Source organism: Podarcis tiliguerta (assembly GCF_965153285.1).
Source record: "Podarcis tiliguerta genome assembly, chromosome: 9".
In the NCBI taxonomy this organism is placed as follows: Eukaryota; Metazoa; Chordata; class Lepidosauria; order Squamata; family Lacertidae; genus Podarcis; species Podarcis tiliguerta.
Window position 1 is genome coordinate 39,173,722 of NC_139542.1, and position 23,822 is coordinate 39,197,543.

The following is a 23,822-nucleotide window of genomic DNA, read 5'->3' on the forward strand; positions in this document are numbered from 1 at the left end:
GCAATGGACAAAAATATGGTTTGACCTTTTGACTGTTATTCTTTTTTTGAACAGATGATTCCCCAGTAGTCTTGTATGTGTTGCATTCAGGGAGCAACCTTCTTTATGTGCAGGTAACTTTAAAAAATATATATAATTTAATACAGGGGTTCTTAACTTGTGGTCCAGGAAACCCTAGGGAGTCCATGGATGGCTTCAGGGGTTCCTTGAACCGGGTGCAATTTATCCCACCCAATGTTGTAAATGAAACTGCATGTAAAATTGTGTATGTATATGTTTGTGTGCATTTTTCTGGGAAATGAGTCTATAGCTTTTATCAGATTCACAAAAGGGATCCATGTCTGATTGTTAAGAGTATCATAATTAGCTTAAGAACTATCCTTGGGTGAATGTAGATGATTTGAGATTTGATCTGACAAATTGCAGTTTAAATTGTCGTGAAGATGAACTTCGCAGCAGCCTAGGCAGTTATAGCATTATACTAATGTAATGTGATTTCTTTGTAGGATGTAAAACACTTGTCACAGGAAGGAAAATTTTCTGTGCAGTTTGAGCCAATATTGCTGCCATCACTGACCACAAATTTCACAAGAGTTGCTTCTGTTGTTTGTAAAGGTACAGTGTATTCAATACAACTTAGTCTGATGTCTACCTTCCCCATTATATCATATGACAAAGTGTATTAAAGAGGATATGGCATGTAACAGATACACTTCCTGAAGATTATATATTAAGTGTCCATTTTCATGACCACCTCTAGCACATCTGCCCCCCCTCCGCTACCCAAAAAAGAGAGATGTAAAGTTCAAGACATCTTGAAGCCATGGAATAAACATTTTTCTGTGCGGTGGTGTGTGGGGAGATGAAATAATTGCATTCTTGTCAGAAATAATTGCATTCTTGTCAATTTAAGCTTACACGCTTACCTGCTGGTAACTCGCACAAAAGTTGATGGCACTTAGTGCTGTGCTGTAAATCTATATTATGTGCAACGTACTTACAGCACAATGTTATGTACTACGTTTATGAAATTTACAAATGCCTTGGTTTTATTCATAAACAAGGACAAATTCTTTAGGAGTGTGCACAGATCTCAAGATTTGACTTGTATTTGAGCATTAAAAAAATAATTCCATTTTATTTCTGAGTCACTCTGTGCAATTTTGCATTTCAATCTGTAATTCTGCTCCTCCAGCACTTGGTATAGAACTGCAGTCTGCTGACACTCCACATTACCTAACAATGCATTGGTGTTCATCAGTTGGGGAAAGAAGCTCTTAAAATTGTAGTAAACAAATGGAAGACTGCTATGGGCTCACATTATTGTGATGCAGAAACAGAAGAAGGAATTCAGTAGTATAGCCTGATTGCACATGATAGGGGTGATGTGAGTAAGCCCCATTGAAGTCAGTAGAACATGCTTCTGGAGTTAACCTGCAAAAGCTCAGGCAAGAAATCTCTCATAACCAGAGAGATTTAGTCATCCTGAACCCACATTTGTTTGATTTGTATCACATTCTATCCCAATCAGTAATATATCCTGAGATACTGGCATAACTGTGCAGGAAAAATGGAACCCTTTGAACACCCAATAAAACGTCAAAACGTAGATAAGGCTGAATCAAGAGCATTGCATTTAGCCTCCTTAGAAGACCAACATTCTCAGGCTATATATTAAAAAGTGTGTGCTACAATAAGATGTCTGTTTTCCTTGGCACAGGTACGTTGTGTGGCCCTGGAAGCAATCACATTGCTAATGAGAGGACGAATCTGTTAGACAGTACAGCTTTGCCAAAAGCATGCCATTCCCATCCTGTAATGGAAGGGTGAGTTTTTTTGTTTAATGCTGCCATTTTAAATTATTAAACATATACCAAAGCAAAGAAGTTGAGAACACTTTGTGAAGTTCATGCTCTATATAGTAATTTGTGTGAAAACAGATGGGTGTTCTAGCTCTGGACTAGTTCATGTGGCAGAGCGCAAATGACTCGCAGGGCTTCTTTAAATGTCATGGAGCTCTACAAATCCCACTTCCACATTACATATCCAGGGCATATAGAGATTTCCATGTACTGCTGTCTGTCTCAAGAGACAATGGAAGAGTACACCTTTGGGGGTAAAGTCAAACTGTTGGAGAGGTGGTTGTAGAGACTAATAAGGGGGAAGCCCTGTTTTATAGCAGCTGGGGCAGGTGAAGATGTCTGGTTTCACTGTTAGCAATACACCATGGCATTTCTTCTCTCTGCACTTCTCCCAGCGGTCACTGCTGTGGATACATGACCTCTCTTTCTGTCTCCAGACACTGCGGTTGTCTGCAAGTGATTTCCACATGGCAGAGTTAATGTTGCCAGCCTTTGTGTCACATTTGCAGACATCTTTGTAACATACAGTGTCGCACAGCGGTAAATTAATCTCGCAGAGTCTTCTTTATGAACAGAATAAAGCTCTTACTTGAGAAAATAAAGTTATTCATAAACAGCATAGTCAAAGAGCATACACAGAGTGTTCATAGCAGCTATCTAACTCTTCACAGAGGCATTGTCCTAGTTACTGATTAACTGGAATCCTGGAGCCACTCTGTCTGCCTTAAGCAATACAGATACACACACTGGCTGAGACACACAGGCACTGACTGACTGACTGAGGCCCATAGAGAGGCTGGCTACTTTTATAGGGCACTCAAGATGAGTCACGAGTCACAGGGACTTTGCAGTTTGCTTTTAACAGTTACAGCTAGCAGGCTTGAATGATTGTGTAGACCTTGTAGGCCTTGCCTTACTTCTCCTGCTCTGAAGAACCTTTGTCTCATGACACAGAGTTGGTTGGCCAGCAGGCCTGGTGCCTGAAGCCAGCCCATCTTTGGGGACCCTGCCATCTTCCATTCTGTGTACATGACCAAGCCAGCGTATGTATGAGGTACACTTCCAATGTAGTGGATCTAGGGAAAGAAACACAAGAACCTCAGGTGTTTACCACATGCTATGTTCTCAGATGTTCTGCTTATGAAGTGTGCATAGTCATACTCATCACGTGATGTCCTGGCTCATGTGGAAGACATAGTTCAAATCAAATAGCATGGATAGAAGTTTCTTCCTTGCCTTCAAATAGGCTTTCAGTGAAGTCAGTTGACATATTCACCTGTGATGCAAATGATGTATGCAGATGTGAAGCAGTCCTATCTAATTTGTGATCTTACCCTTATATTTACTTTGATTTCGTCCATTTGAATAATTCCTAATGCAACTTACATGCTACTCTCACCAGGTGGTTTATAAGTCTGAAAAATGTATGTATATGCACATAACAATACAGAAATATTATAACCAAATAAGACAATATTATTTGATAAACAGCAATAGTAAAAAGGTACGCTTTAAAGATCTTGGTTAGACCATAAGGCAGGGTGTGATTTTTTGCAAGTAAATAACATTTAGTAGTGAACTGTTTTCTGTCTACAGGTATGTTGGAATCGATCCATTTGCAACGGTATTTTATATAGAACCACATCGCAGTATTTCTGCATCTTGGTTAATATGGTTTACCAACAATTTTGATTTTAGCATTGTGCTAAATGACGTATATGTTTCAAGAGAAACAAAGGATATTTTAAAGGTGAGTTTTTCTTGTAAGCCTCACTTGGTACTTTCCCCTTAAACAATTAGCAATGTATATCAGCATCCCATTCATTAAAATCTCCATTTATATGTGTACTCAGGTGTGTGTACTCAGCCCTAAAAAAAAAAAAGAATCACGTCAGAAGAACCAAGAAAAGTTTAAATTGTGTTGCTGGTTGATAAATTGTGAACAGTTATATTAAACTGCTTATTTTGTATTTATTTTAGTCTGCTAGTTGTGGAATTTGGGAAGAGCTTATTCAGGACATAAAAGTCCCAAGCTGACCAGATGAAGATAATAGCTTATCTTCCCATTTCTGTATTCTGAAGTGTTGCCAGGCATTGCCTGCACATTTTTCGAATCTTTCCTCATGGCAGGTTTGAGGCTGTCAGGGTGCCGGTTTTTTCACCCATTACCAAATTCCATACATGCACAACATGACTGTTAAGGAATGCAAGCAGCCCTGCTTATACATGAATAATTAGATAAATTTGTTTAGCTAGGACCCAATCTGCCACTCCGCTGTGTATTATTAGAAGCAGAAGATAACAAACGGAGCAAGATTTTTCATGTAGATGTACTTTATATGCACTTGGTTTGATCTGATTTTTTTTGCCATTAGGTTCTGAACTTCACAGATCCTTTGACTCTACCTCCAGGATGTTGGAATGTGTTTTCCTTGAAACTCCACATCAAAGAATCAGTAACAAGTTTATTTTCCAATATTTTTGTGGCCACAAATATTGGAGTGATATTCGAGATACCGCTGCAAATTTATTCTGCTTTGTCCCAGGTAGTGTATTGAATTGCATATGTTTACAGTAGTATATTCTGACTTGCATATTTTACAGTTCATAGAGTAATAATTAATTTTTGAAGTGATACTATCTTTTCAGAGTATTAGATTTTTGGGAGGTTTATCCAAATTTCAAGTTAGGAAAATGGTTGAATGAAGTATTAATTTACGCAGAGTCACTGGAGCATCAATTATTCCTTCTGAATTCATTTTGTATTGTATTGAATAGGGTGCAGAACTCAAACCAGGATACCATGGAACACTTTGCATATTATTTTAAGTGATGGAAATTGAAAGTGCACATGATTCTGAAAGCTAGTGGAGATTGTTTAAGGTGCAAGCACTTTTCATCACTTCCATCTAAGTGCAAAGTGACTTAATTGTTTGTATTTTTAAAAACATTGGGTGTGGGGAAATACTGAAAACCATAGAGTTGTTCTTCACATGCTGACTTAAATACAATAATAGAATTGAAGAGTTGGAAGGGACCCCAAGGATCCGACCCCTGCAATATTTGTTAATTTATTTAGTGTTTTCATCAATGTTTTTCAGAAGGGAGATCTTCATTTTGAAGCCATAGCACATCGTGATGTGTACTGTTCCTTGCGAATGTCAGACACAGGTAAAAGCAGAAAAGAAGGATGTTCCCATCTATGATACTAATGGATATATAAGATGTGCTGTTTTTTTAAGTAAACATTATTTCTTTCTGAATGCCTAACTTCTTCTTGGTAGATTTTAGCAGCCTTCTGGTCATGGTATGTTGAACATCTTATAGTGAAGTCAATCTGCTTTAGATAGTCTGCTTTTGTTCTGGGGAAAGGGGCAATGCAGATTTGTGAGCATGGCAGGGGTGCTGGTTTTGCAAGAGCCTAAAAGGGAAGGTGGGGCAGAAAATGGTGCAAGAGGGAGAGAATAATATTGGGGCGTATTTTTTTTTTTTTTAAAAAAGAAGTTTGTGGTCTTGTGCATAAATATGGGGGCGGTGTTTAAGAGCTGTTATGCATTGGTCATACTATTTCTAAATGTGTTCTCTTTATGACTTCTTGAAATCAAATTTTGGAACAAAAGCAATAAACAAATATTATGTATCATTGAAACGGAATGTTATTCTTTTAGCAAATCTGCTTTGGGAAAGGAGCCTATCTCTGGACAGTTCTACATGGAGTGTGGATTCTGACCTTGCATATCAGCTCCATGAAAAATGGCAAAAAATTAAGCACAATGAAATTTGCAGGTGTGTATACAGAATGTTCTTAATTTCAGCATTAGAGTGGTAAAATCTTGGTATGCTTACGGTCAATGTGTTAAAATCCACGATATAGGGGCTAATAGTCACATCATGCATTCCAGAGGGTGCAGACATAGCACTCCTGATTCCTTAAGCATTGTTAAGGGAACAGGCCTTGGACCATAATGTTACATGCATCTTCTGCCTCCTTCCAGTAACCCCTGTCCTCCTAAATCCCCATACTACCTCCTGCTAGCTTTAACCACAGTTCAGGCTGCAAGATTGAGAGACTCCTTATAGTGCCTAGCAATGTGCCCCTTCCTATGTGGGCATTTTCTTTTTCCAGACTACCCCCCTTTTCATCTCTTAAAAATGCTTTGCCTCCACCACTGAAGTCAGGGGTTACAACCTTTCAATTACTTCCTTTTGCTGCTTCTCATTTTCTGAAATTTTCATCTTCACTACTGTCACTGGTGACAGCAGCAGAAAATGGCTCTCATTCAGTTGCTTCCAGTCACAGTACTCTATTCGCTACAATGTCCCAAGTGGGGAAAGGAAATGATTTGGCTGGAAGGTGCCACATCAAAGAGGTCTGCTACTGCTGCCTCCTATAACAACCAGTACTGGAAGCCAGTGTGGTGTAGTGGTTAAGAGCAGTGGACTCGTAATCTGGTGAACCGAGTTCGTTTCCCTGCTCCTCCACATGCAGCTGCTAGGTGACCTTGGGCTAGTCACAGTTCTCTGAAGTCTCTCAGCCTCACTCACCTCACAGAGTGTTCGTTGTGGGGGAGGAAGGGAAAGGAGATTGTTAGCTGCTTTGAGACAAGACTGGTGTCAGTGGCCAGCCCACCTGAGCTGCTGAAGCTTTGGCATTTACCATCAGCATTGGTTTTGACCAGATGTTTATAAACCAGGTAGTTCCTGAGCAATAATGGACCCTGGTTAGCATTTACCATGGTTAAAACTGGGGCAAGCAGATGCTTGAACCATAGTTAAAACCAACAAGGGTTTTGCATTGAAGAAGGGAACAAATGTGTGTGATTCTAATGCTTTCACTGCAGTGAAGGAATCTGAAGCATTGTGCTTGCATCAGCCCTTAGAAGTGTACAGAATTCATTGTCAAATTTTCAGGAAGTGGCCGTAAAACATTTACAGTTCTCTCACTCTTTTTTTAAAAAATGTTTGGCACTGTGTTGTAGAATCTCTAGTAGGAGATTTAAAAGTAAAAGGATGAAACTGAAGATGTTAAAATATTGCAAACACAAGGCCATAATTAGAGGCTCTTGGAGATTTCTGTCTCTGAAAGAGATGATCTGTCATAACATGGCAAGCCAAAAGTTTCTTGTTCTTTTTGATACTTTTTATTACATTTTCCAAACGTAAAACAACACAAACTACACAGCCTCACACCAAGAAATAAGCATAACAACCATTTCACAGCACTGCAAAACAGTTACAAGCAACTGAACTAAACAAAGGATATCTGTCCAAAACTAAAATTGGGAGGGAGGAGGATAGATCCTTTTATCACTAATGTTGACATAGCTAGTAAATTGAAACAGGGTGTCTTGAAACCTCTCTTATTTATGTCCTTTTAACTCAACAGGAGAAATATTGGGGAACTTGTTCAAGCGTCTCATCAGAAGGATCATAAAGAAGAATCCTTTGCATTACCTTTACCCCACTTGGTTACAGAGCTTGGTCTCACATTGAACTTCAGTGCAGCTGCACCAATGAATAGCATGGTGAGGCCATTTTTAGATTTATTAAACTGTTTGTCGTAATTTCTCACTTGTCTTAGTTCCATTTTTGGTTTTGAAAACAGAAAATTGTAAGTATTTATACTCATTGTCTTATACAGTCGTACCTTGGTTGACAAACGCCTTGCAACTCAAACGTTTTGGCTCCTGAACGCTGCAAACCCAGAAGTGAGTGTTCTGGTTTGCGAATGTTCTTTGGAACCTGAACGTCCGACGTAGCTTACGTGGCTTTCAATTGGCTACAGGAGCTTTCTGCAGCCAATTGGAAGCCATGCCTTGGCAGGGGCGGAAGGCGGTGTGACACCCAGGGCAGGCGTCACTTCGTAGGGCGTACGTGCGGCATCGCTATGTACAACGCATGCGCCGTACATAGCGACGCCGTACATTTGCTGTATAGCGGTTTGCCGCCGGCGCCACTCCAGCGCCGTACGGACGGTGCCAGGATCCTCTGCTTGCGGCTGTAGCGGTGATGGAGGGATCCCGGCACCGTCCACAAGGCGCTGGAGCAGAGCCGACGGCAAGCCACTATACAGCACATGTGCAGCGTAGCTACATACAGCGCATGCATGTGACGCCACACATGCGCTGTACTTGGCGGTTTGTCATTGGCACCGGGATCCTCTGCTCGCGGCTGCAGCCATGAACAGAGGATCTTCCATATGCAGTTGTGTTGGCGCGATGGCTGCTCGCGCCCCTGTGAACCCCCATGGGGTTACTTATTGTCACCCCCACAGAGATGGAACCTGGAGTGCACCGCCCCCCTGTTGCGACGCCACTGTGCCTTGGTTTCCGAATGTTTTGGAAGTTGAACAGACTTCTGGAACAGTTTCTGTTCAACTTCCGAGGTACGACTGTACTTAATGTCATTATCAGGCCTGTTGGGGTCTTATGTGTTAACTGAAAAAGCAGGCTAAAACCAGCAGTCACCAGGTTCTTTTAAACTTGATGGGCCTATTAAAACCTGATAGCTGTGGATATGTGAAATTTCACACAGACTGTGTTCAGATAAAGTGTGATGTCTTGTGATGGGAACAAGCCTGTCCAAGCCTCATGCTTTCATGCCTTCCCCTCTCAGGCACAGTGGCAGCAACAGCAGAAGACGGGAAGTAGCTGTGATCTTCTCTCTGGGAACCTGTGTGTTTGCGCATTCTTGTTAAGCCATGCTTTGGCTTAGCATCACATTCAAACTACGCCATAGTCTATATTGCCATTTTACTCATCGTATAATGCATTCAATACTTTTTAAAGAATTTTTTTAAACCTTAAATCTACCTCATTCTTTTTCAAGACCCTCTCTTATTTTGAAAACAAAAATAAAAGGACAGACATAATTGTTTCTAGCTCTGATTTCGCGATTTTTATCAACATGAATAAGATGTGTCAATATTTCTGTACATTTGTAAATATTTCAGAAAACAATCCAGATTTTTAAAAAATGTTTTGTACCAAAAATAGCAGAATTTGGGAGTAGGGAAGAGGCTTGAATTCAAAAACATGAAGTATTAATATTGTTGTTTCTCCCCAATTATTTAGGTAAAATACTTTACGCTAAGAAACCCTTCATCTTTCCCAGTTATGTTGCAACTCCTGCCTCTTTCTTTTTATCCTGATCCTCGCGCTCCATTGACTCTACTCAGCAAATGGTAATGAGAAATAGTTTCTTGCGGTAATTTAAGAAATAGTATAATCTGTAAATAGTTCCTTTCCCTCCACGTATTTGGGTGGGTGGGGAATGAGCTTGCATCTACCAGTCATGTTCTGTGCATGCAAAGGGTCTTCATGGTATTGGCACAAAGTTTCTAATGCCATGGAAGATCCCACTTGTATTTAGGCTTATTTCACAATAAAGTGGTACCTTGGTTCTCGAACAAAACCTGCTCCAGCAGCCTGTTTGAAGAAGAAGAAGAAGAGTTTGGATTTGATATCCCGCCTTTCACTCCCTTTAAGGAGTCTCAAAGCAGCTAACATTCTCCTTTCCCTTCCTCCCCCACAACAAACACTCTGTGAGGTGAGTGGGGCTGAGAGACTTCAAAGAAGTGTGACTGGCCCACGGTCACCCAGCAGCTGCATGTGGAGGAGCGGAGACGTGAACCCGGTTCCCCAGATTACGAGTCTACCACTCTTAACCACTACACCACACTGGCTCTCAGTGTGGCTTTCAAAATGTTCGAAAATGGAGGTGCGGCTTCCGTTTGGTTGCAAGAGCTTCTTGCACTCAGCAGAAGCTGCGTGGAACGTTCAGGTTCTGAAAAACGTTTGAAAACGGAAGCATTTACTTCTGAGTTTTCGGCATTCGAGAACCGAAATGTATGGCAACGGAGGTGTTCGGGAACCGAGGTTCCACTGTACCAGCCACTAACGTGGCAATCAAGGGTTAGAACCATAGACTTGCAGCGTTGGAAGGGACTGTCTCATTCAGCCCCCTGCAATGCAAGAATCTTTTGCCCAACATGGGGCTGACCCTCTCATGCTCTACCAATTGAGATATCCCAAATTAATAGAAGGGCCATGAGGAGTTGTCTTACTTTTTCCTCCATTCATAATGGAGAACTATATGAAAATGGCTTTTTATGGTTCTTTACTTTCTCTAATTTTTTTAAAGGTTTATACATGTACATTCTTTTCTTGTTTTATATAGGTTTGGTGCAAATGTACAGTCTATTAACTTCACAACCACTGAATTTAGATTGACAGAAGATTATGCTCACAGGGTAAGCAGTGTCTCATGTTACTCTCATATATGTTTTTCACTCTTAGAAATGGAACTACTTAATGTGCTCTTTGCATTAAATTGGAGGGAAACAGCCACCACACAGCTGAGAGTCTGTGGTTTATGCAGAAACATGTTTGAGCATGAAAGGAGTTGGCCATTTTTAAAATAACCTGTAACCTGCATTTATTGAATTGCTTAGGTCAGGAATTCCCAAGGTCTGCGAGCTTCATACAAGTAGTCTGCAGCATGTATGCATTGAATAGCCATATTGATTGTCATTGTATTTTTATTGCTTCTATTGTTTCTTCTATTGTATATTACAGTTTGAATACTAGGGAATGCAAGTTGCAATACAAAACATACAAGACGTAAGAGATGCAACAAAATACAATTAAAAAATATGCAGCATCTAACTCAGTGGATTCCATTTGCAGAAAAAAGTATTAAGTAGTCCACCAAGGCTATAAGAATTTTGAAGTGATTGGAGGGGGAAGGTTGGGAAACAGTTGGTTTAGCTATTAAATGGTAAACAATTTTTTAAACATTTGGAGTTATAACATTTATTTAATATATTGCTGATTTTTTAAAAAAATCTTCAAAACACATCTAACATTTAAAACTTACACTTTGCACTCCTCAATGGAAACATCAGATAACAAGAGTTCTTGCAATTCCAGAAAGGGTTCAGGAACTCCGTTAAATGGGGCTTTATTATTCCTACCCGCAGCACTGAAAACCTCAGTAGACACAGATGGGTGCCACCTGTATTTTCTGTATTCCCACCCCTCACACACACTGCTGTAAACATTTTCTCCCCTTTGTTAATGGCAGTGTCCTGGTATGCTCATCCTTCCCTTTCCCCTCTAGATGGGGCAAAAAAAATACCGTATTTTTCACTCTATAGGATGCACTGGACCATAAGACGCACCTAGTTTTAGAGGGGGAGAACAAGAAAAAAAAATCTCTCCCTCTCTGCGCAGCGCCCCTTCAGCGAGGCAGTAGGAGAAGCGGAGCCCCTTCCATTTCTCCTCCCGCTTCGCTGAAGGGGCGCTGCGCAGAGAGGGAAAGCTGCGCAGCGCCCCTCAAGCGAAGCCAGGAGAGCAAGAGGGATCAGTGCGCACCGATCCCTCTTGCTCTCCTGGCTTCAGCAAAAGCAACGCGAAGCCTCTGGGGCACAGCAGAGGCTTATAGAGCTTGCATTCGCTCCATAAGACGCGCGCACACTTCCCCTTAATTTTTGGAGGGGGGAAAGTGCGTCTTATAGAGCGAAAAATATGGTACTCTGTCACCTCATTAGTGGAATGGGACAATCAGGCTGGGCAGGCGTAAGTATGCAGGGCAAGTGGAACTGTAGTCTTTCCCTCTCTGCTTCTCATCTTCCTGATTTCTCTCAGGAGCATGGATGTTTTAGTAATGGTTCGCTCATGTTGCTTTGCAGGACGAACTACAGGAAGACCACGATTACATTGGATCTAGTTCGGAGCTGCTTTATTTAAAATTGCAGCCTTTAGAAACTAAGAGAGTTGGCGTTGTCTTCACCCCTATTGATTACAAAAGGGTAAACTCCCTTATACTGGTCAGGTAGGTCTCTTCTTGAGATTCTGTGGGGCGAATGAGGCACTGTTTTAGAAAGCTTTGTTTCATATTTCCATCAGTGAGTGTAGGCCTCAGGGCTACATCCAAATTCGATCTTTGGTACTTTCCCCCTAAAGCTTGGATTTACTGTATATGCGAATTATAGAAATATTTCGCATCCACAGGAATTGTATTTGGTCTTGGCAAAGCACAGCAGTGAATTTTTCCAAAAGATGCCTACATCTTGCAAGGTGGTGGGAAGACTGCTTTTCTTTTTTTCCCTTTAAATTTTTACTTATTTATTTATAAAGGCATCCTTGCTTTATTGCAGGAATAATTTGACTGTTCTGGATGTGGTTTATGTCGAAGGCATTGGAGCCAGAGAGCTGCTGAAAGTAGGGGGAAGGTTGCCAGGGGCAGGAGGATCCCTTCGATTTAAGGTGCCAGAATCAACCCTTATGGACTGCAGGAGACGTGAGTGACAATCTGAGAAGGAAAGGACTAAGTGAGATTAGTTTAACCAAACAGATGGGCATGGTTTGGAGGACAAAGTGGCCAGTCTCATGGGCCCAGCTATGAGTGAATAACATAAACGTCTGTTTTCACATGCGTAACCATGGTTGCTGCTGTGCATACTTAAGGTAGTATACATGTGCAATCCTCACATAGATGGTGTGCCCTGATTTAGGAAGAGTTGCATGTGAAGTATTGCATGTCCCCATTCCAACTCCCATCTCCCTTTCATAATAAGGATGAAGACTTGAATATATTGTAACATAGTTGTAGGAATACAGTTTCTGCCACTTAGAAGTGCCCTCAAGATGGCTTTTAATGATTACCTTGAAGTAACTTGCATTTTGTTTTCTTCAGAACTGAAAGATGGCAAGCAAATTTTATCCATCACAAAGAACTTTAAGGTTGAAAACGTTGGTCATCTTCCTATCACTATAACGTCTATGAAGATTAATGGGTACAGCTGCCAGGGTTATGGATTTGAAGTACTCAATTGCCAAGATTTTTTTCTGGCACAGAACTCTTCGCGGGAGATTAGCATTGTGTAAGCATTTGCCGCTTTCCATTGACAAACTGGCTTACTTTAGAATTGAGTTTAAAAGGAACCACACTATTACACTTATATCCTACTTCAAAGGAGCTCAAGGTGTCATACAAAGTTCATATAAATAAATAAAAATTCCAAGAAGAGGCTATCTTTGTTTCTGACTGTTTGGAAGCACTCTATTGTGTCATTCTTTAAAGTGCTATCTTTGCCTTAAGGGTTGCAGAGCTTACAATCTGTTGTGTGTGTTGAGCATTTTGTTTTCCAGTTAGGGTCATGCTGCACAACATTGTAACTTTGACAGGGCAATTTCAGAGCTGAAGGAAAAATAACTTATCCTACTGTGGAACATGTTATGGGCCAGGGCAGAGCAGCACAATTAAAGGCTGTAGTGGGAACATCTTTCATTGATTTAATATCAAGAAGTCTATCTCCATTATAACGAACATTATTCAACATGAATCATAATTATTTTTTCTTAATTAACTCAAAGGAGAGAAGATCCATTTGTACCTTAAATTTGTGGGTCCAGCCTTTACTTGAAGTCTTTCTTAATGGGATGCTTTTGCTGGTACTGGTGGGGTGGTTTTGCCAATCTGTCTTTCCCCTCTGTATCTCCTGAGCCTCCCAAAACAGAGGTTGAGAGTTCTTTGGGGACAGCATGTGAATTGGGCCTTCCTCCATTAAATGACTGTCTGCCCCAGTGTATTTACAAACAAAGCCAAACTAGCTAACTGACTTTTAGGTAAGGTATATGATTGGGTACTAGACAGCTGATGCATTACTTCACTTTTCATCTTACTCAGTTGGAATCAATGATCCAGCAATATTCAGGATTTCTAACTTGGTCTCCATACAGTGCCATAAAGGTGGTGATTGTAAGCCCTTATACGAGATGGAAATACTTTCATCAGATACTGTTATAACATCTTTTACTCAAGATTTAATTATGAGTTGCTTCACTGAACAAGATTTCTCTACAGAAAAGTTACTCCTCTGGATGTTTGTGATACAAGTCACAGGGAGCCTAGCATGGACAGAAGAGGAAAGAATACAGAGCTAGGATGGGCAAACTCTGACCTGTGGACCAAACTTGACCCACTAAGCCTTTGCATTTGGCCTGTGAGGCCATTTCCCCCAAACTACACCATCTGCCCCACATCTGATGTCCCATGTGACATCAGTTGTGGGGCAGGTAGAGATGACATTGCAGAAAGCAGGATTGAATTTGCTGTACATCCCCTGATACATGGGGTGTTTGATCCTGCTTGGTTTGGGTATACCAGCAAGTTCCTGCTAGAAACTTGCTGATGTGCCTGAACCACTTTGAAAGCAGAACTGAATGGTGTGTGGCGAATTCAATATTGCTCAAGCAGGATCTTCCCCCGCACCCACATGGGTCAACTTTTGACAAGCGTAATGTCATTTTCCCATCAGGTGGGTGGCCAAAAAAGTTTCCCACGCCAACTGAAGCCAAGTGCTTTGGGCCATAAATCTTGCTGAGAGGAATAGTGATGATGCTGACCACAGTGGTTGATTGAAATCATACAGAGGAACATGCAGTGCAGTTATGTGTCCTGCTGAAGGCACCTCTTGCTCAAGGAGTTTCAATAACATCTAGGACTTCCACTTGAATTCTTTTCAGACAGATGGGAATAAAGGTTATTGTATGTCATGGGTATGTGCAAGCTTGAGTCATGTGTATTAGGTGCTGTGTTAAAGGATTCTCATTGTGATCAAAGGGGTTACAAGTGAATCACAAAGAGTGGTAGGAGGAAGCAGGGGGTTTGATGTTGAACGAAGGACTTTCATGGGACCTGATTCTCAAAAGAGAGAACTGCAACAATAAAAGCTAAAGAACCCGTCAAAATGCCACTGGCTTTTAAATTTTTTGGTGTGCAGGTTTACTCCAGATTTTACTTCTTCGTGGGTTATCCGTGAGCTGACTCTGGTGACTGCTGGTGGTGTCGAGTTCCACTTCACTCTCAATGTGACTCTTCCTCACCATCTTTTACCACTGTGTGCAGATGTGGTACCAGGACCCAGCTGGGAAGAGTCCTTCTGGAGGCTTACAGTGCTCTTTGTCAGGTAAAGCATTTATTTATACATCTTAACAAATTTGTAGACTGCTTCGTGGCATAAAGCCTGGAAATATTCATTCTCAGACACCTAAACCTTAGATTTTAAAGCAGCATCAAGATGATATCAAGAAAAGGCAACTTGGCCACCTCCTCACTGTCTTACTAGATCTGGTTTTTCCTTGAGCAGGAAGCACATTTCCCCCCTAAATGCAAGCCCCCCTAATATAGAGATGGAGCACCTAGGTCTGTCCAAGAGGTTACTGGACTACAACTCCCAGCATTCCTTGCTGTTTGTTGTGGGTGGGGCTGATGGGAGTTGGAGTGCTACAGCATCTAGGGAACAAGTTGGATACCTTTTTATATGCCTTGAAAACATACCCAGGAAGTATGATGTAGCAGGCAGAATGTCATAGACTGGAGATGCTATTAAACAGAAGATGGGAGTTGCAGTGGCTAATTCCAGACAGGTTGAGATTAAGAAGTATTATACCTGAAGAAGGGATGCTCCAGGCAATACAGTGTTGTTGGGAAGAAGGAATCCCTCCCTTTAGCTGGAGATATAACATGCTCGGTAAACTATCTGAAGTTTCCATGCAGAGGGAAATATTTCCAGTCAGTCTCAGTGATCCCACTTTTATGAATGCTGGCTGTAACAACTTCAACACTGAACACAATTAACCCATTCAATTTGATGTTAGTTCCAACCTCCTGAATGTAAATCTTGATTTATTTCTACACACACGTCTTGCTGAAAACATTTGTCTTTCCCTGTCTGTCTGTCTGTTTTGCAGTTTGTCTCTTCTGGGTGTGATTCTGATAGCTTTCCAGCAAGCGCAGTACATTCTATCGGAATTCTTGAAGTCCAGACAAAGGCAGAATCCCAGTCCTTCTGCACTGCCAAACAACAGTTCTGTGGACATCATCAGCTCTGAAACGTACAAGTAATAAATATTAACTTTCTGTTAGGTGCCTTGATGTGAAAATCTCTTTAAAGTGATGATGGTGTTGCTGTTTGATTCTGAGAATAGATAGGTGGTGGTTGGAAATGCTAATTCCTCAAGAATAGTGGCTGCTTCATGACAATTGATATTGCTGTTCAGATGCTGATAAAAACAGGCTCATTACACATCACAGAAGTTGTGTTTTCAGTGTGGGAAGGGAGAAATATGTAACCTGCCTTCAGTATATGATGGAGATGGTGAGGGGCAGGAAACATGGGACAGTCGTGCTTCTTGATACTAATCTGAAGCTAATTTTCTGTGCAATGGCTAAAATAATGAAATATACTTTTCGCAAAACAGGATAAAAAGTATCAACATGGCTTCCAGGAAAAAATAGTGTTCAGTATTATGCCTTATTTTCCAGTCTCCCCCTGGTCTTGATAAAATGATTTATGAACAATATGATCTTTGTGCCATAAATAAATGTAATCACTTTATTTCTGATCTAGGAGCAGTTGCAAAACCTTTACGGATACTTACGGTTCTTCTGATAAAGGGAAAGGAAAAGGCTCCCTTTCTGTGGGCACAGCAACTAGCCGGAGTCAGAATGCTGCTAAAAGGAGTCCAGCAACATACAGTCATTCTCAGAAGAAGCACAAGTGCTCTGTATACTATGGTAAACCAAAATCAAGCACAGCAACCAGCACCACTAGTCTAACAACTGATGACAAACAGAACCCAGTGGTTGAAAATCAGACTCCAGCAGCAAAGGAGGACATTTGCACTGTTAGTGAGACTTGGCTGAGCCTGAAATATGCCAGTAGCATAAATGTAAACATGCAAAAGAACTTGACGCACCCAGGGAACTTTCTAGATAAAGAAGAGAGTGCATTGAAAAATGCAACGCCTATAAAAAATACTTCTTCAGAGTGCAATTTGAAGGAGGGTCTTCGAGCAAGTATGTTTCCTAAGGAAACGAACCTTAAGACTTCAGAAAATGTAGCTGAGCTCAAAGAACCTGAGCTGTGTCCTTTGAAGTCATCAAAGAAGCTGTCTGAAAGTCGCTTCCCAAGACATTCACCTCAACAACAACCGGAATTTCAAGAAGTTTCTAGGAAAAACAATGGTAACATTTTTTTAAAAATACAGAAATAGATAGTTTTTAGTAGTCTGAACTGAACTAATACTGAACTAGAGGGTGGCATTTTTGAAATGACATCGAAAGGAAAAAAATATGGCAGAATACAGCAATTTCTTGTCAAACTTACAGACTTCATTACTTTTAAGCACATGTACTGTAGTCAGTTTAAAGGCTTGTAGAAGTTTAAATTCTTTAGTTTTATTTAAATTCTAATTAAGACCCAGTGTTGCAAATAGAGTTGCAGACTGAAATACATCGTGGTTTTTGCCAGTTGGGGAGAAATGGTGAAGAAAATAAAAACCACCAACATCCATAGCAAAGAAAAAGGGGAAATTCTTTTTGAGCAGTATGTGGATTACCAGTATTACACAAAAGCAAACATACGCAGCCCACCTATAGCTCTCTTCAGTCATTCTTCTTACTCACACGATTGCCACTTTGTGAAGGAGTAGGGTACTGCCAAGGTCCATTCCCTCCAGCGCATCTGCAGAGACTCTCCACGAGTAGAAGATCTCTGCCCATTCATAACTTTGTCCTCTCAAGTCATGGAGGGCTGAAAACAAGGAGGGAAATAGCACACTGGGATGGGGGCTTGGCAATGTACTGTTCTTTGTACAGTTGTTATTGTGTGAGTAAGCACTTACCTGACTCAGGTGAATTTCACTTGAAATATTCTTACAAGGTGAGGTAAATACAGTATCGTTTTTGTTTTTATTTTGAAGGGAATAGCCAACAAGTGTCTCTCAGGAATGAAATAGAAAGCTGTGACTCTTTGAAAAAGCAGGTCAACACAAAGCCCTCAGCAGAGAAGGCGATAAATAAAGGGCCTAAAGATGAACCGCAGTGCTGTGGAAAACGGGAAGTTTCTTCTGCTGAGGTTTGAATTTTTACATGCTGCTTTAAACATTTTGGAACTGGGATTTTAAATGCAATTGCAGAAAAACACCTAAAAATAAAAATGGGGATTACTGGGACATAAGCAGTGCTTTTTTTCTTTAAAAATGTTTAGGGGTACTCTCATTTTCCTACTCTTATTGAAATACTGCTCCTCAATGAGGCCAAACTTAGATTCACAAAATGTTCAGGGGTGTGTGTACCCCTGCATACCCCCAGAAAAAAAGCACTGGACATAGGAGCCCATGAGTGTCATTGATAGTGGCCAGATTTCTATTGCTGGCAGTGAGAATAAGGAGCCAGTTAATTATGTGAAGCTTGAAGGATTATTTCCAAGCATTTATTTACCTGAGGTTCCTCTTTGGCTTTGTATATATCTGACTTACTGTTGCCACGCTGTAACAATTTTTCTTGTATTTTGCATTATGGCATACTGTATGTTTCTATTTCTGGTTGTTGACTGTAATGAACTGATGATGAAATCAGAATATGTTTATAGTGGGGAAGTAGACCCAAGCATTTCCGTATGTAGAAATTGAAGGCAGTTTCCACACAAGCTTGTCTCATAGGTTTCTAGCTCATTCAGTGACCTTTGTGATCATTTTGCAAGTAAAAATGTGATGAAAGAATGGCATAGCCATTTTTACATAGCATAGGTTATATACAGTAGTACCTCAGGTTGAGTACTTAATTCATTCCGGAGGTCCGTACTTAACCTGAAACTGTTCTTAACCTGAAGCACCACTTTATCTAATGGGGCCTCCTGCTGGTGCCGCGCCACCAGAGCACAATTTCTGTTCTCATCCTGAGGTAAAGTTCTTAACCCGAGGTAATATTTCTGGGTTAGCAGAGTCGGTAACCTGAAGCGTATGTAACCTGAGGTACCACTGTATTGGGTTGTGTCCAACAAAGACATCACATTAGCTTAAGGACTTCCACCTGGGCAATGGGACTGTCACTTCCTAAACACCTCATGCCATGTTCAACGCAGAAGAGATTGTGGGGGGCATGGAGAAAGGAACGGGAGACAAAGTGCCATTGTATAGGCAGCTAATGGGACAACATAATTGGATATAATCTGGCATTTCTTCAGCCTCAAATATAGTGGTGTAAACTTAGCCTGCCTTCATTCATATCGTACTATAAATAGAGAATTCCAAGATCTGTTTTAGAAATCTAGAGGCTGAGTACATGCTAACTTTTGCTACAGTATATCCTATGAGAGGCCCTTTATACCCATTGATGTGAACAGTATAGATTTGTAGTGCATATGTGTTCTTGAAGAAACAATCTTATGGTTGAAATTTGCATTCCCTGTTCCCATTGCTTTGGAATACTTGTAGCTCTGTAATCTAAGCTTGAAATAACTTTTCAGGCAAGTTTGTCCCTTAATAAAATAGCAATTCACGTAATCAGAACAGATGAGGTTAAAAAAAAAAGTGAGGAAAGGAAGAATTTATGGAGGGTAAGTTTAAAACTGAGCTAGTCATAAATCTGACAGGTGGTTCTGGTTTTAATCGAGGCAAAATTGTGTAGGCCATTGTTTCAGCCTTTATGACTGTGGTATTTAGTGGAGGAAAGAATCAAGGAACGCGGAGGAGAATAAAATTGCATGCTAACATATTTCACAAAACTATAGTTTTTTTAACGTTAATATTAATGACAATTTTGCATGATAATTATTTTCTGATTAAAATGTTGTGCAACTGTAGTCTGCCAGATTTTGAAGCCATTAATACAAACTCATGATCTTAAGTAATATGTCTTAATAAGTCCAGTTTTTTTACCTTTCAGCAAGAAGATACTCACCGAAAAAATGGGTCTCCAGAGAAAAGAGAAGGGCATGTACCAAATACAAACTGGAACAGAAATAGGACAAACAGAAAGAATAAGAAGAAGCATGCTAATTTATCTGTACGGTATGTATGGCTGCTTCTTTATGTTCAGATTTTTAAATTTAGGAATGCAGGCAGTATTTCCACCACTTACTTTTTCTTGTTGTTTTTCTTGTTAATTTTTGTTGACAAAACAATTTTTTGGTTAATTTTTACTTTTGTTAATTTTTACTTTTTCCTTGCTATTCTTAATTTTCATCCTACCCTTCTGCCAAAAAATCAAGAATGGCATTAGAGTCATTGAACAAGCCTCTAGGACAGCCTTCCCTAACCTGGTGTTCCTCAGGTGTTTCAGACTACAGTGTTCATCGTCCCTAATCATTGGCTACAACTGACTGAGGCTGATTGAAGTTGTCACCAAAAACATCTGGGTGGCAGCACGTTGCAAAAGGCTGCTCTAAACTGTATGTGAGAACCCGTGTCAGGACTGTTCTGTTTTAGTAGCATGCAAACAGATTGTTCACATAGTTAACTAATTAACAGATGTAACACATGTAAGATAACCACCCCCTTTTGTTGTTGTTGCTTGTAGGGTTCCTGAACAGACTGAGTTGAAGCATGTGTGTAGTGGTTTTGAAAGACCTGAACTTAGAACTAATGTTAATATAAGAAACTGGTGTGGTCAGAGCAGTGGAGAAACTTGTAAAGGAGAAGAGAGAGGTGGCTTACCCACACAGAGAGAAGCAGGTATGTAATCAAAAGTGACTCAAAACCAAATGCTATGCATAACTAGTTTTAGTAGTTTGCTTTTGATTCTGCTCCTATTTTTCTATTGCACTTTGTCTTTAAGATAGAGCAGTGCTACAGCGTGATGAATCTTCTGGTTCTTTATCCCCTTTTGTGTATGAAAATTCTCAGCCAGGGAGAAAGAATTGGGGAGTTTAAGCCAGCGATAAATAGACTTGACAAAACCTTCAGTTCCTAACGTGTGTGTGTGGTGGAGCTTATAGAGAAAGATGCCTGAATGCAAGTTCCGGCCTCATTGTTGAGTAGGAAGGTTTGGGTTCCTAAGGACATTTGGGTGAATGTGCTTAGAAGCCTCTTCACGATTGGAAATGTAAGGCAGGAACACAGGAAGGTCTCAGCACAGGAAGGTCTGAAGTTGAGCCACCACAAATGGGGGTACTACTCTTGACATTATGTAGCATCATTATGTATCTGTGAAGGCTTCTGAAGCTCAGGCATAGAAAACATTTATAAATGGGTCCCATCATATTTTATCCACTTAAACACTTGGAATATATGCTAAACCTGTACAGTAGTTTTCCTAGTTAACAAAATACAGAATGGCTAAGTGTCTTGTCAATTGCATATATTTGCCAGCTAGCTAGAATAAGTTCGCGAGTCATAAACTTCTGTTTTGTTACGAATTTTCCAAATTGCCTAGAAGGTTTCTATCAGTGGCCGAAGAAGAAGTGCCTGGAAAGGTTTTGCTCGGATTCAAGCTCAGACTGCGGCAGTTCTTCAGGGAGTGTTCGTGCCAGTCGAGGCAGCTGGGGGAGCTGGAGCAGCACTAGCAGTTCCGATGGCGACAAGAAGCCAATTATTCCTAGCAGGCACTTCCTTCCTTCTAGTAAGTGCTGTAAGAGTGTGTGCATTCTGCATTTCTTGAGGCATCAGAGTCTGAAAATTGCAAAAGAAGAAGCTGCTATAACTCAGTTATTACAGAATATTTTCAGTAGTTTCTTTTAAAGCCTTAATTGGCCAACATTAAATTCATTTAGAAAAAATATTTATATGCTGCCATATCACAGAAATATATCAAAGCGGTATGTTTAATTCTCCATCTCCCTTAAAACCATTGTAGAATTATTGAATATGGGATTAAGTGAATATAAATATATAGATTATATAGTCAAATACACACAGCCAAAGAGAGAAAAGCCACATCACCTTACAAATTGCTTCTACCATGGTTTATGCTGTAGAAACCTAAAACTGCATTCAGCATTGGTAGTTAGTTAGTATGGGGTTCGTGAGGCAAATAAAGCAGACCAGCATAAATCTACAGCTGTTTTGCAGCCCTGTTTATTATCAACACAAATCTCTTCCTCCAATAATCTGCTTGGCATCAACGTTGTCCTCATTTCAGCACCAGGCAAATACTTTTTCTGGGCATTTGGGCCATGATGGGATATTTTTTACCATGCTTACATTTTTACTTACGTTTATGTATTTTTACTTTGTTGTTGTTGTTATATATCAGTTCAGGACTTTTTGTTGTGAAACTATACTATAACTCTATACACCCCCACCCCCAAAAGAAAGAAGAAAATGCTTGATAAATATTTTGTTCATAGCTTCTGACCTGTTACAAGTTTGTACTTGATTATCTATGCAGTCCTAGTATGTAGAAAACTGTGTTGTATTATTTTACCAAAATGCCGTGTTCAGCTTTATTCTGTTATTTGCATAGGGGAAAGTATTTCATGCAGCGATTTTCCAGCTGAAACACCCATCTCTTTAAACCCATCTCACAACATCTGCAACACCAGGTAAATACTTTAAATAATCACATTCAAATGTGATTAGCAAATGAACTTGGGGGGGGGGGATACTACTAAACTAAATTTGTAATGCTCAGTAGTGTTTTGGCATTATATCTTATTTTATGCAAAACAGATGTGCTCCAATATATTTTATTTCTAATAGCTGGTAACTTTTCAATTGCTGCCTTTATGTTGCTAATGGTATTAAATGACTAGCCCACCACTACCATACAAATGATGTGTGCAGCACACACATACCTCTATACATATATTTATTTTTGTATGAACCTGTTCAGTGTGTGTCTTTCTGTGTGTAGATAAATTGGGTTTGTTAAAGGAAATGCATACAGATTTCCCACCCGCCCTTTGCCTGCAGGAAATCTGTTTGACATAGATAGCTTCCTTGTATTAGGACAAGGATAGTTGATTTTTCTAAATATAAAATAATTTGTTCGCACTTGTCTTCAGCAGAGATGTGAATGGTGTCCCTCAGTATCCAGAAAACCTATGCCCCAACTTCCCTGACATAAGTGTAGATCCAGACAAAAATAAAGGTTAGTTAATCCAAATGAAACTAGATAATGGGACAACTTCATTGGGTACAAACCCTTGTTTACTGGATGGTATGTAAATATTGCATTGTACACAATATAAATAAAATCAAAACTAAGGCACAAAATGTTTTAAATACACAGAGGTGCACAAAAATGCTAAGTATTATTAGAATATTCCAATTTGTTGTGTTCCTCGGACCTGGAAACGTGATTATTAAAAAGCATAGTTAGTTTGAACTAAGCCAGTTCAAGTAATTATGCTTTGAAGTTGGCTTGTTCTGAAACTTAACCATAGTTAATGTGAAAACCACACTTGCATCAGACTGTACATCATGACAAGCCGTATTTAACCAAAATATTTTGATTCCTTCCTCTTGGCTATATGGGAGACGGTAAAGGGAGAGGGGAAAAGAAAGTGCAAGGCTCACTGTATTTCACTCTTGCTTGTGCAAATTGTGCAAATGCAGCTGGAAAAGGCAGAATTGAATTGCTTGGTGGTGCTAATGCTTGACAGTTTGTTAATTTAGAGGTCATGATTTCAATTTTACTTGTCTTCCCAGGTCTTTATCCAGCGGGGGACCTGTGGCCGCCTCAACCTGTGTGCCTGCCAAATAGTGTGAACTACAACCTTGAGAACAACATCCCATGCATGATCCAGGAAAACCCTTCATTACACAATGGGCAAGTTTCTTTCCCTCACCCCTCCTGCTACACATTTTACTAAAACAATGGTATCATTTTGTAAACTGCCAATACATGGGTATCTTGTTTTTGTTCCTGAAATGCTAAGTTTTGCTTTGTCTTTTAGTAGCTTCATTGATTGGAATGCCTCCTGTGATGGTCAGTTTACCAGCGTGTACTGCCCAGTGGAAGTGAATGAATACAATGCTTTTCCAGAAGGTAAGTCTCCTACCAAACCATGAGTGGTTTAGAAACAGGCACTTGTCCTTTCCCATCAGGTGCTCAGGGTTCTGGTGAACAGCTCCCAGATATCAAAGGACAGCTTCCCTGTCTCTCTTAGCACTTGTGAACACCTTGCCATCTCCCCACTGCCCCATCTGACTCCCAGCTCATTGCACT

The 23,822-nt window shown here is 40.3% G+C and overlaps 1 protein-coding gene across 16 annotated transcripts in view; it reads left to right on the top strand.

Moving 5' to 3' along the window:
* The window catches only part of TMEM131L (transmembrane 131 like), a 66,855-nt gene that overhangs the window by 40,431 nt on the left and 2,602 nt on the right, over positions 1-23,822 (top strand). For 2 of the 16 annotated variants that reach the window (XM_083457025.1, XM_083457010.1), the window contains 24 exons: positions 55-113; positions 507-615; positions 1,721-1,826; positions 3,459-3,612; positions 4,238-4,408; positions 4,964-5,033; positions 5,531-5,648; positions 7,249-7,387; positions 8,936-9,045; positions 10,041-10,113; positions 11,554-11,696; positions 12,022-12,164; positions 12,561-12,747; positions 14,650-14,835; positions 15,620-15,769; positions 16,279-16,895; positions 17,633-17,787; positions 19,599-19,723; positions 20,232-20,386; positions 21,087-21,272; positions 22,116-22,194; positions 22,657-22,742; positions 23,303-23,423; positions 23,551-23,642. In XM_083457025.1, the coding sequence (XP_083313151.1) occupies positions 55-113; positions 507-615; positions 1,721-1,826; positions 3,459-3,612; positions 4,238-4,408; positions 4,964-5,033; positions 5,531-5,648; positions 7,249-7,387; positions 8,936-9,045; positions 10,041-10,113; positions 11,554-11,696; positions 12,022-12,164; positions 12,561-12,747; positions 14,650-14,835; positions 15,620-15,769; positions 16,279-16,895; positions 17,633-17,787; positions 19,599-19,723; positions 20,232-20,386; positions 21,087-21,272; positions 22,116-22,194; positions 22,657-22,742; positions 23,303-23,423; positions 23,551-23,642 (3,534 nt within the window). The remainder of the gene's footprint in view (positions 1-54; positions 114-506; positions 616-1,720; positions 1,827-3,458; positions 3,613-4,237; positions 4,409-4,963; positions 5,034-5,530; positions 5,649-7,248; positions 7,388-8,935; positions 9,046-10,040; positions 10,114-11,553; positions 11,697-12,021; positions 12,165-12,560; positions 12,748-14,649; positions 14,836-15,619; positions 15,770-16,278; positions 16,896-17,632; positions 17,788-19,598; positions 19,724-20,231; positions 20,387-21,086; positions 21,273-22,115; positions 22,195-22,656; positions 22,743-23,302; positions 23,424-23,550; positions 23,643-23,822) is intronic. The other 14 variants (XM_083457021.1, XM_083457013.1, XM_083457018.1 and 11 more) reach the window with 7 other exon arrangements.